This window comes from Neltuma alba, unplaced genomic scaffold, assembly GCF_004799145.2.
Source record: "Neltuma alba isolate B1F8T4 unplaced genomic scaffold, ASM479914v2 tig00012533_pilon, whole genome shotgun sequence".
Lineage (NCBI taxonomy): Eukaryota > Viridiplantae > Streptophyta > Magnoliopsida > Fabales > Fabaceae > Neltuma > Neltuma alba.
The window spans coordinates 62,011-76,558 of NW_021636998.1; the positions used below are offsets into that span (position 1 = coordinate 62,011).

The 14,548-nt window shown below is 35.4% G+C and overlaps 2 protein-coding genes across 3 annotated transcripts; one reads left to right on the forward strand and one right to left on the reverse strand.

The window, feature by feature from the left end:
* Positions 1 to 6,768: 6,768 nt before the first annotated feature.
* Positions 6,769 to 11,587, reverse strand: LOC114728322 (DEAD-box ATP-dependent RNA helicase 24). 2 transcript variants are annotated; one of them, XM_028915208.1, is made up of 5 exons: positions 10,753 to 11,586; positions 9,239 to 10,467; positions 7,690 to 7,729; positions 7,093 to 7,489; positions 6,769 to 6,991 (listed from the first exon to the last, which is right to left on the reverse strand). In XM_028915208.1, the coding sequence occupies exons 1-5, from the start codon at positions 11,354 to 11,356 to the stop codon at positions 6,946 to 6,948; spliced, it is 2,316 nt and encodes a 771-aa protein (XP_028771041.1). In that variant the 5' UTR covers positions 11,357 to 11,586; the 3' UTR covers positions 6,769 to 6,945. The 2 variants fall into 2 exon arrangements, 1 of the variants encoding a protein (XP_028771041.1); XR_003738663.1 differs by lacking the exon at positions 7,690 to 7,729 and having other exon boundaries at positions 10,753 to 11,587.
* A 1,746-nt stretch (positions 11,588 to 13,333) lies between these two features.
* LOC114728329 (putative pectinesterase/pectinesterase inhibitor 45) lies at positions 13,334 to 13,969 on the forward strand. Its single transcript, XM_028915216.1, has one exon. It carries the CDS (start codon positions 13,334 to 13,336, stop codon positions 13,967 to 13,969), a length of 636 nt encoding a protein of 211 aa, XP_028771049.1.
* The last annotated feature ends 579 nt before the right edge of the window (positions 13,970 to 14,548 follow it).

Here is a 14,548-nt window from a genome sequence, read left to right on the forward strand (position 1 = left end):
TTTTTTTTCCTGAATTTCCATTTTGAAAATACACATTGTCTAAGGCTGAACATTATAATATTAGATAGATGGAAGGTGACTATAAGAGCCTGTTTGGTTTGAGGGGAAGGTAGGGAAGAGGAGGGGAGGTTTTATCCTCACTTTATTTGGTTTGATTAAAAAGAAAGAGAGGGGAGGATACTTAATGATCCCTTATTTGATTCAGGAAGGGGAGGAGAGGTTATTTTATATTTTTTATTTTATATTTTTACCCTTACATATTATTTTATATTTTTTATTGGTATATTATATAAATTAATTTACATCTTAATTTAAAATATATAATTTAATAAAAATTCAGTCTTATCATGTTAATATGTGCATTAAAAAATTGATACAGTAATTTTGTATTATAATTAATATAATAATATATTTAAAATAATCAAACTAACAAATTTTATATGCTCTAAGAAAAATAAAATTTTATTCTATTTAGGCTATCCTTTTTTTAGCTTTAAAATATATTTAATAAATAATACATTTATAAAAAACAATTAATTTTATAATATTATAATTTTTTATTTAAATAGTATTTTATAATACATATTTTAATTATAATGATTTATATTTTTTATTTAAAATAAATATTATAATAATATATTTTATGGGTAAAATATTAAAAAGACCATGAGGATATAATGATCCAAAAATTTAGCTCCCCTTCAAAAACCCCTAATTTAAAAGGGAGCTAAAATGGGGAGAAGGAAGAGAGGGAAGGGGACATTTTGACTTCCCTTTCCATTAAAATTTTTAACCAGACAAGGGGAGGGGCTCATTTTCCCTCCCCTCCAACCAAACACATCCTAAATTTAGGAGGGGAATCTTATGAAACGAGGGGTTGTAAAGTTTTCTGATTTGTGACAAGACTGTAATAATTATAAGAATGGATTCGAGTCCTTAAAAACTACGCACGCAGAAACTAAAAATTTTCCGGCATAATTGGTGTTTAAGATATTGGGGATGAAAAGGAAATTATATATTTTTGAAAAAACAGCCTAATATTGAATGGATTCTATTATGATAATATCATAAATCAAATAATTAAATGTAAAAGAAATGCGGAAAGTGCAAGATCAATGTGCTTTTCCAAATCGCACCATCATCCAACTTATACTTTTATTTATAAATTTTAGGCAACAAATAAACACACACGCTACCATTTTTATTAGAGTAAAATACTCTAACCTCTATCACGTTTTATTCTAATTATATGAACTTTTTATTTCTATTTTGAAAACATATATCTAGGTCCAAACCATTAAATCCGTTAATAATATTTTAAAAGATGCTTTTGTAATTAAAATTTATGTTAAGATACTTTTTATTTATTAATTTACTCTTCATTATACTAAAATCCATAAATTTTGGCTAAAAATATTTTAAAAAGTTTGAGATTTTTTTCTGTACCTTGATTTTTTTTATTTTTACAAATAGTTATTTATTTTATATTTTTATCAAATTGGGACAGTAAATTAAGTAATTTACTTAATATAAACATAAAAAATTGAATAAAAATTTAATTAGTTTTTTACATAAATATACGATCCATCAAATAAGTTATAAATGTTTGTAACAAACTTTTTATAAATTATAAATTATAAATTTAAATTATTTATATAATTTCCCAAGCTCATATAATTCATATTATATCATCAAGAAAATAAACATCTAAAATATTTTCCATCCATTTAAAATAAACCAAAATAAGTTTTTAATATTCCATGAAGAATTAAAAGTATATAATTCTATAATATAATAAAATTAATAAATTTTATAACATATTAAATATTTTGAAAATATATGTACTATGATTATTTTTTGTTGTATCAAAAATTATTTTTTATAGACATTGATGTTTAAATAACATTTATGTTAAGGGGGAGGTATTTTAATCAAAATAAAAATTTAAAAGTCAAACTTAATAGTTAACTAGCTGTTGGAATGATGGAAATGAAATGTTAAATATATAAAGAATATCTGGATAACATATATTTTAATTTTTAGGGAGACCTATGTACATTTTCAAAATAGAAAGAATGTTTATGTGATTTAGGTAAAATAGATAGATGGTCAATGTATTTTGCCTTTTTTTTTATTCATTATTTTTAACTAATTAAAAAAAGACTCATTTGTTTATATCATTTATGATTTTAAAACCAGTCAGCCAATCAGACATTAACATGATTTTTTTTTTCTCGCCCCATTATTTGTTTACATGTCACCGTTATATATGACTTTATTCACAATATAATTCAATAGTTGAGACTTGATTGAAAATTAGTTATCATGAATATAAATAAATAGACTAAGATTCTATAGACACTGCTAAATTAGCTTGATTACTGGTGAGCTTCGGCTCACTTTTAGGGTGTGTTTAGATGAAACCAAACCGTGGTTTGGAAAAGTGATTCTGGAGAATAGATTCTGGGAAGAATAGATTTTATGAAAAAGTGATTTTGAGAAGTGAGAGTGTTTGGATAGTTGTTATCAGAAGCACTTTTTATATATACAAATTACTAAAAAAAAGACATAAGTTAATATGATAATTACAGAAAAAATAGATTTTATGATATATTTTAATTTGAAGGAATAAAATTGTTAATAATATATTTTTTATTAATATAATTAATAATACATAAGATAATACAATTAATAAATAATTAATATGTATATATATTTATAAAATATAAGATTAAATATGTTTATAAAAAAAATAATAAGATACATATCCTATAAGCTCTCACACTCTCCCTTTTCTCTCCAAAAGCAAAAAAATTTTGCTTTTTCCAAAACCATGATTTTGGCTCAAAACCATGGTTTTGGTTTTTGGGTGGGTGTTTGGGTGATTTATTCCCCACAAACCATGGTTTGGGGTGTCACCCAAACACACCCTTAATGTGTGTGGGCGGCCACATGGGAATATGTGTATATGTTGGTATAAGTTCTTGTTAAGAAATACTCCTCCGGTCCTTAATATAGGACCTAATTCTTGAGTTAATTTTGGTCCTAAATATAAGACCCATTTCTCATATTTATCAATCTTCTCTAAATTACCCCTGTGAATACTTCCTCAACCATAATGAAGTAGAAAAGGGAGCGGGGTATTAAGAAAGATGATTATGGTGTTTTAGGAAAAATGTGTCACTTTTTTTATAATTAACTAATTTACCTAACTTCCTTAATCTAATCAAATTAGTTAAATGGGTCTTATATTAAGGACCGGAGGAGTAATTTTTATTCTAAGTAGAAGATACTAATTTATTTTGCCTATTGTATTTATCATTTTCTTAATTAATTCATCTAATTACTACCTCCGGTCCTTAATATAAGACCCTGTTTAACTTTTATGTTGATCCTAAATATAAGACCCCAATCTATTTTGTCTATCATATTTACTCAATTTTTTCCAAGATAATCCTTCTACTAATTATAGTTTTAGCCAATATACTTGATCAGTAAGGATATTTTAGGAAAGACAACACCTATTTATTACAAATAACTAACTTAACTTCTTTCTTTAATTTTTCCAAATCAGTCAACTGGCTTTTATAATTAGGACCGGAGGTAGTAATATACAATGTTATGGGGATTATTTTAAAAACATTAATGATTAAGTAATTTGTTTAATTTTCTTAACATGTTTAAATAATTAGATAAATAATTTAAATAAATTTCTATGATATAGGTGTATATTGTGGTATATTTTGTTTAAGTAATTTGTTGTATATTTTGTTTTGAGGGCGAAGATAGATTCCCATGATGTAGCAGTTCTATTGGCCATAGTATGTACAGTGATAAAAGTCAATTCAAAAGTCTGGAGTTTCAAAGATCGACAGAATAACAAACTGACTGAAAAGTAGGATGTTATTTGCGTTATTATTAGGTTTTGATTTGATTTCTGAATAATAGACAAGTGGAGGTGGGGGAAGTCAACTCAGCAATAAAATTGGCAATTGAGGACCTCTCCGGAATACTGAGAGAAGGTCCCGGATGCCGCGGAAGATATTCTGAGCTCCTTCTCCCAAAGTCCCTTCTCTGTTAACAAAAAAAAAAAAAATCCCGAAAGTAAAGTGAAATGAACTAAAAGTTGAAGATTTAATTGAATTATGTTGCTAGAAATGCTGTCTAAAATTAGCCGAAACAATAAATATATATAAAAAAACCATTTTTGTCAAAATTACCCTCATTTATGTGGGAAAATATGTGTAAGAATTAAAAACAATAAATTGACTGATACGGGTAATTAAATGAAATAAAATGAGAAACCAACAAGCAAAATTTGAAAAAAATGAAATTAGATGGCTAATGTTAGTCCATTGAAATGAAATTATATAAACCAACTGTTCAAATGTTCTGGCCACACATATAATAAAAATGTTAGTCCATTGATGGTTAATACAAAGGAAAATCATAAAATAGACATACTCTGTAAAAATTAAACGGCCGAATAGCAATTTTCTAATAATTAATTCTATTAATTTTTTTTACATATTTTAAAATTAGTTAATTAAATTTAATATTGAAGGCAGGAGGTGGCATGACTCAACTGTTTGAGATGTGTTGGTGTAATGTTTTCGAAGATCAGCTCGTAGAGTCTTCAGTCTACAACCATTTAAGTGCGTGTTGAATGTTAGCGTAGAAAACGACTTTACCAACACGGAATCATTCCTGTCCATGTGGGGCCAGCTTACTCCCTTTCTCGGCCGACCTAACCTAACTAACTAACCGTCTAGGTAACGAACCACAGATTGTCGGTGAATATGGATAAGGCGAAGAGGAGCCAAAACTAAGAAAACTTATTTGAGGGGACAGTTTTTTTTTTTGGGGGGGGGGGTGCGATCGCGTGTCTTAGTTTTATCAGCTTGAGTAGTTATTTGAGTGAGTGGGGGCCATGAGGATTTCTTTTAATGGGCTTTAAAATTCTTTAAACAGTGACGATGAGGCCCATTTTCTTTCCTTCTTGTAAACATCAATAACAACCAACGAACAATCAACTTTGAAAATAACTTCCACCTTGAACAATGACAAACAGTGATTTTTTTCCCCTTTCTCATCTATAGCTAAATTCATACGTGACTAATGTATAGTATAATACTCTATATCTTACCATCTATAGCATAAACACAACAACCTACAATATAAAATATTTAATCCGATGTTTCTTGGCCCAGAAAAAATCCAATGTTTTGCGCGGTGACGTGCCCCAGAGAATACCCTTTTTCCAGTCCTACCATTACTATGCCACCGTCCATGCCCTCTGCGCTCGCCCAAATAAATACTGGACAGTGAGAGGTCCTCCCCAAAAAAAAAAAAAAAAGGAAAAGGAAGAAGAAGAAGAAGAAAAACGGATTCTGGAAATTTCCGCGCCGAAAGCCCAGAGCAACAGCCTTGTATCACACGAAATAATAATTGTTCTGCAAATATCTAAACATTCTGTGTGCTGCAAATTTACATATTCTCATTGGAATGCCACTAGATATGGTCACCGACTCGGTTGGACTCTCGAACTATCTGGCTACACCCTGACTTGGTAGCTACGAAACTTAAGCCATAAGCTTTTACATCGTTCAAATTACAAATTTGCCAACAATCAAATTTTGAATTTGAATTTGAATTCTCTCTCTACTCCCCCCTTCTTTGTACTTAATTCACCGATTCATTTAATTATTCATTTCATTTAACATGCATGTGTTTGTTATGATCATTTGTGTTTTTTTTAATTAAAAAATTTATTTTGCAACTATCTATGCTTCTTTATTCTGTAATTTAATACCGATAGTTTTCTTTTCATTATTATTATTGAAGTTGGTCCGTATCAGGCAAATGCAAGTTAGGAGGTTTATTTTTGAACTTTTAAAGTTGAAAGAATTGTTGCCAACAGAAACCTCAGGAGAATTTTGTGTTTGTGTATTTATAATTAATTTAAACACACTCCCACACAAAAACGCGCTAGTGACGATGAGGGTAAGACTGCAATTAAGATAGCTGGCCGTGAACGAAATTTGTATATTTGAATGGTTTTGAGGAAGTTTATTGCAGACAAGACCTGACGTTTGTGGAGGAGGGATGTTGGGGACCAGGGTCCAAGAAATCAAAACGAGTGCCTTGGATGAAGCGTTTAAGTGGAAGCGCTCTTCGCCGATTCCCGGATAAGACCTTCATTGACCCACAAGGATGGATTGCAAAACTTCCTGTGAAGCCTTCCTAATTGCTTCATTTTTTAGGAAAAAGTCCAATGACGACTTTTATTTTCTTCAATATTGAGCGCGTACTTTCTGATATTAATAAATTTACAAACTCTCCTTTACAACCATTTTTGAAATTGGAGTGATCATTTAAGTTCTCATACCCGACAGTGATCGACGCTGTGTAGTGTGTACCCGCGGGCGGCCTGGTTTAAAAGTGCGCGAAGTTGCGTCAGGTGTCCTTTTGAATCAAAGTAGCAGGACAACCTTGTGCCAATGTCGGAGAGACTACCTCGTAAGCCATAAAATTTTTCATTTTCGACACAAATTTGATGTCAATTACTGAACATTATCAGACTCTCCGCCAAAGTAAAAATTCTAATATCTAAACCGTCTTGTATGAATTAGATAAGAATATTACACAAGTCGAGAGTTTAAAAATATTTTGTTGTGCTCAAAGATTCATATATACTAGCAATTTTGTAGTAAAACGTAAATTTAGCAGACGAAGTATTTTTCCTAATTTCAATTTCGATATCACGAGTTGCCAACTATTGAAATCCTGATCTATTTTCACTTGCACAAATTTTACAACAAGCTCGTCACGAATAATTTTAAAGTATAAAATTAGTAACACAAACAAATCATAGAAGGACGTGACCTAGACTATAGAGACATTCACATATGAGACACTGGGGGAGTCCTTGAATGGTAGCATACACTATCTGTCCCACCCAGAAGGCCGCCTCCTTTCTCTAGGCTTGGAACTGCAGCAAAAGAAAAACAAGAACTTTATCAGCAAACCCATTGTCCTCCAAATGAAAATCAGCTTGTAATTCAACAAAGCAAGTTCAGATCAGAAAGCAACCTCTCGTTATTCCTCTGACGAGCACCAACTCCAGAGTTGTGACTACTAGCATTTACAGCCGAAGTTGCGGGTCTGGATGCAGCAGGAGTCTGATTAGTGTTTAAATCACCGCCAATCGACCCACCAGATACAAAGCCAGGGAGGGCCGGTCTCTTGTTAGCAGGCATACTTGTACTGCTACTGTAGGATTGGTTTTGAGAGTTTGATGAAGCAGCAACAAAGTTGCTCCTAAATTGTGCCATCATCCCTGTCCGCAGTGAGTTTACAGCGGCAGATCGACTTGCTGTGCTTGGGGAAGGGTTATTGGACTCTGGAGTGTATCCAATGCCCAAGCCATAATCCACTCCACGCACACCTCTACCGCCACCCCCTCCCCTCCCTTTACTTTTCCTCCCACCTGCCCAAAACATGGTAATAACTACTCAGTATACAAATTGGCAAAACCAGTAGTTCTACTGCTCTGACGCTTGGAGGGGAAAAAAAACAGAGGGTGCAGCTTATAACAGGCGCATAAAATGTTTACTGCCACATGAAATTGTTCTTGAGCAAACCATCATTATCATGTAAAGCATAATAAAGCATCTTATAAAGTCATACCTCCTTTTCTTGCATCACGTTTGGACCTGAATCTCCCGTCCTAATGATTTTCAGGATAAACATCATTAACTAATTCAAGACCAAATTTCAAATCTAAAGCTTTTAGCATTTTAAATGAATCAAATTGACCATAAAAAAGGTGCCAAGACAATTAGTATTATTAGGACGTGATAAAATAATGTGGATAAAACATACAAGTAATGGTTCACAAATAACTTAAATTTCTTCCATTCTTTCACAACCTTTAAAAAATTAAATAATTAATATTGACATTGCTTGGTGTGGAATATTTTGTAGGAAGAAGTAGAAGCCCATATATAACTGTACCCATGGGAAAAATCAAGGGATATATTTTCTTTGGGCGTCAATAATGTCTGCGAAAAAGCAAGAATGTTTTGTTTGTTATCACACAGAGATGGTAAGGAAAAAAAACAAAAGCATATCACCCAAAAAAAAAAAAGCAAAAAATTGTTTGCACGCTAATAGGCAACTATTCACATCCATTCAAGATCAAAATATAATATAAAGGTCACCACACAATGGAAATCCCTTGAATTTCTCCAAAAATCCCACCATGGCATGATGGTATGGCAGTCATGCGGCAGCATTGACAACAGCACTCCATGGTACATTGAAAAGAAGGGAACAGTATAGCACCAGGGCACAAAATGCTTTTTTTAAAACATCCAAACACCAAATCCGAACAGCATCCAAATTGACAACCATGCACATCAAGTCACCAACATGCACAAGCCAATCATAATAGGTACACGATTGCAAATAGTATACTTAAGATTAATGAACAGCTTGTGAAACAAGACTAAGTGATACGCTTCTTCCAAAATCCATACACTCTCCATAATCTTATACTTCCCAAGTCTTGCCAAACTGTTCCTCCTGCTTGCCAAACCGCATGGCTTCATTTAGAAAGTTCAATAACTCAACACACTTCGACAAAGCTAACCCTCCCAAAAACCTTTCAGTTTTCAATAATACTTGCGCAAATGCAATAAGAAGCATTACGCTTTACACCTACATCTGAAACCATTAAAATAGTCTAGCCTCAAATGCAACAGGCCTATTGATACGTCAAGTCACAGTTGTGGCATCTTTACCCTGGTTCCTCAACACCTATTATAACTGGCATTACACCCAGTCCAGGATAAAGTCAAGAAAACTGCACAAATCAATCATGACAATTTGTTGCACTCAAAGGTTGTATTATCATACATACAAGAAATGGCAGATCATGAACAGGATAATCAAACAACAACAACAACAACAAGCTTTATCCCACTAGGTGAAGTCAGCTACATGAATCGCATGACACCAATGTGCTCTATCATAAACAGGATAATCAAAATGCTACCAAAAACAAAAGCAAACCAATCTCTAACCCAGAGATAAAGGAGTCTACAAAACCTACAATAATAAGAACCACAACATATATTTAAGCAGGACGGCCTGCAAGCATGGGGTCCGTACATAGAGGTTAACGGAAATTAGTACAAAATAAGCAGCAAATAATATTATCAACGAGAAAAATTACCTTCATAGCAAGATCCATCAACTCCATGGACACATTCTGACCAGCTGCTACTAAGCTATTAACCAGCTCACCAGCAAAACGTGCTTCTTTATGAGTTATAAGAGTGTATGCAACCCCATCTTTGTCACCAGCACGACCTGTTCTGCCAATGCGATGTACATGCATATCCATATCTTTTGCAATATCAAAGTTTACCACTGACTTAATTGATTTGATGTCAAGACCACGAGCAGCAACATCAGTCGCAATAAGAACATGGTAGGCACCAGATTTAAACTTCTGTAAGATATCCATTCGAGAAGCTTGATCTTTATCACCATGCAGAGCTGCCACTTTAAAAGCTCTTTGTGCCAGTTGTGATTCAATTTCATCAACAGTGGCCTTTTTGGAAGCAAATACTAAGACATCGCCTTCATCAATCATTCCAGGCAGCTTCTCAAGAAGCCAAGGCAATTTCTCTGTATCAGAAGAAATCACTTGAACCACTTGAGTAATGTCTTCATTTGCCATTCCAACCTCCCCAACTGTCACTCTAACAGGATCACTAAGAATTTCCCTGGCCAACTTCTCAACTTTACGGGGCATTGTTGCAGAAAAAAGTAAAGTTTGACGATCAGGCCTGATCTGACCAACGATGGACCTTACCTGTGGCTCAAATCCAAGGTCAAACATCCGATCAGCTTCATCAAGCACCAAGTAAGTTGCTCTCATCATTGTAAGTGCCTTCATTTTCAGCATGTCTATCAATCTGCCAGGAGTAGCGACAACTATCTCACAGCCTGCCTTGAGTTCTTTGAACTGATCTAGTTTTGACATTCCACCATAGACAGCAGAGACACGTAACCCATGCGATTTTGCAAATTTCTTCGCCTCCAAGTATATCTGATGCGCCAGTTCTCTAGTGGGAGCACAGATTACTCCTATTGGACCTTCTTCCTTCTGGAGTTCAGGCTGATCCATGATATGCACAATCATAGGAAGGACAAAGGCAGCAGTTTTACCAGAACCAGTTTTTGCTATACCAATTATATCTCGGCCAGAGAGCACAACTGGTAAAGCCTGGCACTGAATTGATGTTGGCTTCTCATAGCCTTGCTTCTTTATGACATTCATAAGTTGTGAAGAGAAACCGCAGTCTTCAAATGTCTTAATTGGCTTCGGAACATCAAAACCTGATACACGAATGGCCAAACTCTTCCTGTAGTCAGCAACATCTTGCTCGCTCATACCTAGAGTAAGTTAACAACACGATCATCAGCAATATGACAGAATCAATAATTGTAATCAAGCCAAGCTATACTTTATTCCAAAAGCGTCCGTGAAGTCAATAACTTAACTGGCGTAAATGGAGGGAAAAAAATTTCAAGAGTCGGCTTTTAAATCCCAGGCGAAAAGTGACATAAAGAAATTCAATTCAAGGAGGACAACGAACGATATGTGCGAGCAAATTTAAGGAGCTACCTCAAATTCAATCATGAGTTTTGGCTACTCCAAAGTAAGTGCTGTGCCATTACCTGATATTGAAGGTGTCTCCTCGTAAAAATCCTTGTTAAAGGGCTCGTACTCAATGGAACTGTGGTCCAGAGCAGGAATAGGCTCAATTTTCTTCTTCTCGACAAGAATGGGGTTGTCGTCGGAGTCATAATCTATCATTCCCGCGTCTACAGCTTTCGCGGCCGCATAAACCTCTTCATCGGAGTCATACCCAGCGTGCAGAGCATCGGACGCCAGAGTCAGCCCTACGTCCTTCTTCGCCCTCAAGAAACTCTCCATCGGGTCGTCCTCATCGTCATCTCTATACCTGTCCTCTGCCTTCTCTTTCGGCTGCGGAGGCGGCGCGGCTCTCATTTCCTCGTGAATCCCTTCCATGAAAGCATCAAGGGGATCAATATCGTCGCTGTTGCCATCGTTCTTGCTGTCATTGCCATTGTTTCCGTCTTTGGGAGCATCATTATCGTCATATTCGATGTTGTCAAGGTCAGTATCCTCGAAATTGTCATGCCCGTGACGTGATGAAGGAGGAACATACAGCCGCTGAGGAGCTTGAGATCTCTCGAAATTATATGTCGATTGGCGGTTGATGCCAAAGCCTTCGAATCCGAACTTCCGCTTCGACATGTCTAAATATCGCAGTGTATTCAACACCTGCTCGTGCAAACAGATATGACAAACCCTAGCTAAGCTTGGAGGCAGCTGGAAGAACTCGTACAGACATAGGGGAATATAGAATCTGAGGCAACCGCTTCAACAAGACCGGGGTTTGGCGTACAGTGAAAGGATACGCTTACGCCTTAAATTTTCGCCACCGCGGCGGCCGACTACAGCAAAGGGGCAAGCTGCCGATCGACGGTGGATCGAGGTTGGTGTTGTTTTTTGGGTAGGCGGCTGTATTAGAACTCGGACAGAGAGTCAAATTTTTGGGCTTGAGCCCAGTATTTCTATAGTCGGTGATCCAATAAGAGAGCCCGTTTGATCCCCCAGTTATGAAGGTATTTAGGGCAATGGTAGTGATAGACACTAATATCTACGGCATAAATTAAATTTGAATAGTCTAAATTTAATACTATTAGTTATTTTATATTTTTTAATAATTTTATTTAAATAAAATAAAATATTTGTATAATTGGCATTACGATAAAAAGTGAATTTATTATTTAAAATCGAAAGTTAAAAATTTTGAATTAAAATTGTTTAAGTTGATTTTTTTTTAGGTATAGGTACTCTTATATTGGACGTAATCTTATTTGAAGTACTGTAGAGTATTGAAAGTCAACCATCAAGCAGGGTGAGATGTGAGGAAATTTATTAATATAAGACCCTGTTTGACTTTTATTTTTATCCTAAATATAAGACCCCAATCCATATTGTCTCTCATATTTACTCAATTTTTTTTCAAAATAGTCCTTCTAGTAATTATAATTCTAGTCAATACACTTGATTAGTAAAGATATTTTAGGAAATACAACACCTATTTAGGACAAGTAACTAACTTAACTTACTTCTTTAATCTCTTCAAATTAATCAACTGACTCTTATAATTAGGATTAGAGGTAGTATTATGTAGCCAGAGCCTAAAGCGGAGAAGGAAAGAAAAGCTTTTACTGTGTGAAGGGAAGAATGAATGAAGACGTTATATCAAATATCAAAGTGGAAAAGGGGTTTAAATTTAAAGTGCTGGTGTTCTCGTATCCTGCCACCGATCTCCCCTGTTGCAGTGTCCGCCATCTGCTAGCAAGGGGCAATCGGGCATTTCCTTATTTTTCATTTTTTTAAATTACAAAAATACATTTATTTAGCTGGCATATCAAATGAAATCCGAACGGTCAGTGGCTAGTGGCTACCCTGCATTCATTTCTTATAAGCATCTTTACGAGTTCTTTTTCGCTTTTGCTGGATACAGTAAAAAAGAAGAGGAGGAAGAAGCGGTGGTAACTGGGTCAGCCAGTGTTTTCAATCACGAACACTTTTATCAAACAATAAATGATTTCAAAATAGATATTGCAATTTACATGATGTCCCCGTGGAACGTAACAGCTCTGGGGCTGGCCCGTGTTTTCCTGTATCTGCTTTGCTTGTCCAGGGCCTTCTGCCATGTTTGTTGTCTAGTGGATATCGTATTGGCTCGGCCTGTATGGAGGACGCCGAAAATAGCAAAACGTCTGGGGAATATTTTAAATTCTAAAATGCAATTGGAAGAATTACAAGCCTAAAAAAAATAATTATTAAAAGATCTAACAATTTAAATAGTTTATAATGACAGTTTTAAAGTACATAATAATATCTAAGACTTATTCTGTAATTTTTTTTCCCGAGTTCTCACTATAATTCTCTCTTATTAATTTGACCACGTCAAGACCTCAGTTTCCGAAAATTTTGGTGAAATTTCACGAGAATGAAAACCATGGCCAACATACAAACCACACACCCGGAAAAGAAAGTGCTAAATTTATAACAGAGAAACAAGAGTCAGACACTATTTTCAGTAAAACACAGCACAGATCCACCTGCCCATATAAAAGCAGAGGAGCAGCGGGCTTTTCCAACCTTTGTCTCTGCTCTTGAACCCGCCCTCTTCGAATAAAAGAGATAGAGACAATGGAGTTTAATAAAAAAATTATCCTCGTGGTTCCCCTCATCTGTTGCTCGCTCCTTTCGGGCATCGACGCCGTTCCCTCATATCGCGTCAAACTGCTCGAAGAGCCTCCGTCGGCAGCCCCAGCTCCGTCTCCCTCCGACGACCTCGGAGGCAACACAGCGGCGTCACACAACGCTCAGCTGACAGCTCTGTGCAGTGACGCAGAGTCGCCACCTCTGTGCGTGAACGCCATCGCGCCATTCATCCAAGGCGCGCTTGACCCCGTGGTGGCCGTTAAGGTCGAAATGGGGGCGACCATGAACATCACTACGAAGGTCTCTGAGACAATCAAGGCTTTGCAAGCCAAACCAGATATTACTAAAGACGAAAAGGCGTCACTGGACATATGCGCAGACCAGTACTCATCGATTGTGGATACTATAAATGATTGTTTGGATTCCGTCAAGCAGAACGACGTGTACGATGCCTGGATGAAGTTCTCGTCGGTGCTGTCGTACCAACAGGCATGTGAAGATGCTTTTAAGGAGGGTGGGGGTTCCATTCCCTTCCCGGAGGATTCGAAGACTCTGTTCCAGTTGGGCGGTAATTGCTTGGCCATCCTCATGCATCTATCTGGCGAAACCTCGACTTATTAATAAGGAGCGAGCCTGCGTTATATGCTCGGGACTTGGACAGTTCAATGAGTCCTTTTAGTTATTATTATGCACTCCTCTGTGTTGCTATTGTTTCTTGCCGTCGTGCTATGTTTATTGTTGCGGAAGACGCAATGCATCGGTTTTTATCGCGGACTATATAATTCACCGTTTCATGGTTGAAGCTTCCTTTTCTTTTTTCCAGGAAGAAAAACTCCAGTTTTCACTTCTCACGAGCAAGCAGTGGAACCTCAAATCGAAGTATTGTAGTGAAACCGCAATGAAATCTTTTTCTTTCTCTCTCCCTCTCTCTCTGTTTTTTTTTTTTTTTTGCCAACGAAACCGCAATGAAATCTAATTATACACTTCACGTTTCGTTGAATGATCAAATATTATTTTTATTTTTTAAAATTTAAAATATGTTTGGATTATAATATTGCACGTGGCATCAGTCTCAATAGTTAAGCAATTATATTCCATTAAGCTACTCCTCTAAACCTCAAAATTTTCACAGAGATCATGTCCGTCTCTTGAATCTTAGAATTAGACTTTCAATGTTAAATTGGCGGGTTAGCAACATGC

Bases quoted from the DNA above. Each gene is read 5' to 3' on its own strand.
- LOC114728322 (XM_028915208.1), bottom strand. From the start codon at position 11,356: ATGTCGAAGCGGAAGTTCGGATTCGAAGGCTTTGGCATCAACCGCCAA. The intron at 7,730-9,238 runs GTAATTTTTCTC...GAAAATCATTAG, and splicing joins TGATGGATCTTGCTATGAAG to GACGGGAGATTCAGGTCCAA. The intron at 6,992-7,092 runs GTTGCTTTCTGA...CTTTTGCTGCAG, and splicing joins CGTCAGAGGAATAACGAGAG to TTCCAAGCCTAGAGAAAGGA.
- LOC114728329 (XM_028915216.1), top strand. From the start codon at position 13,334: ATGGAGTTTAATAAAAAAATTATCCTCGTGGTTCCCCTCATCTGTTGC.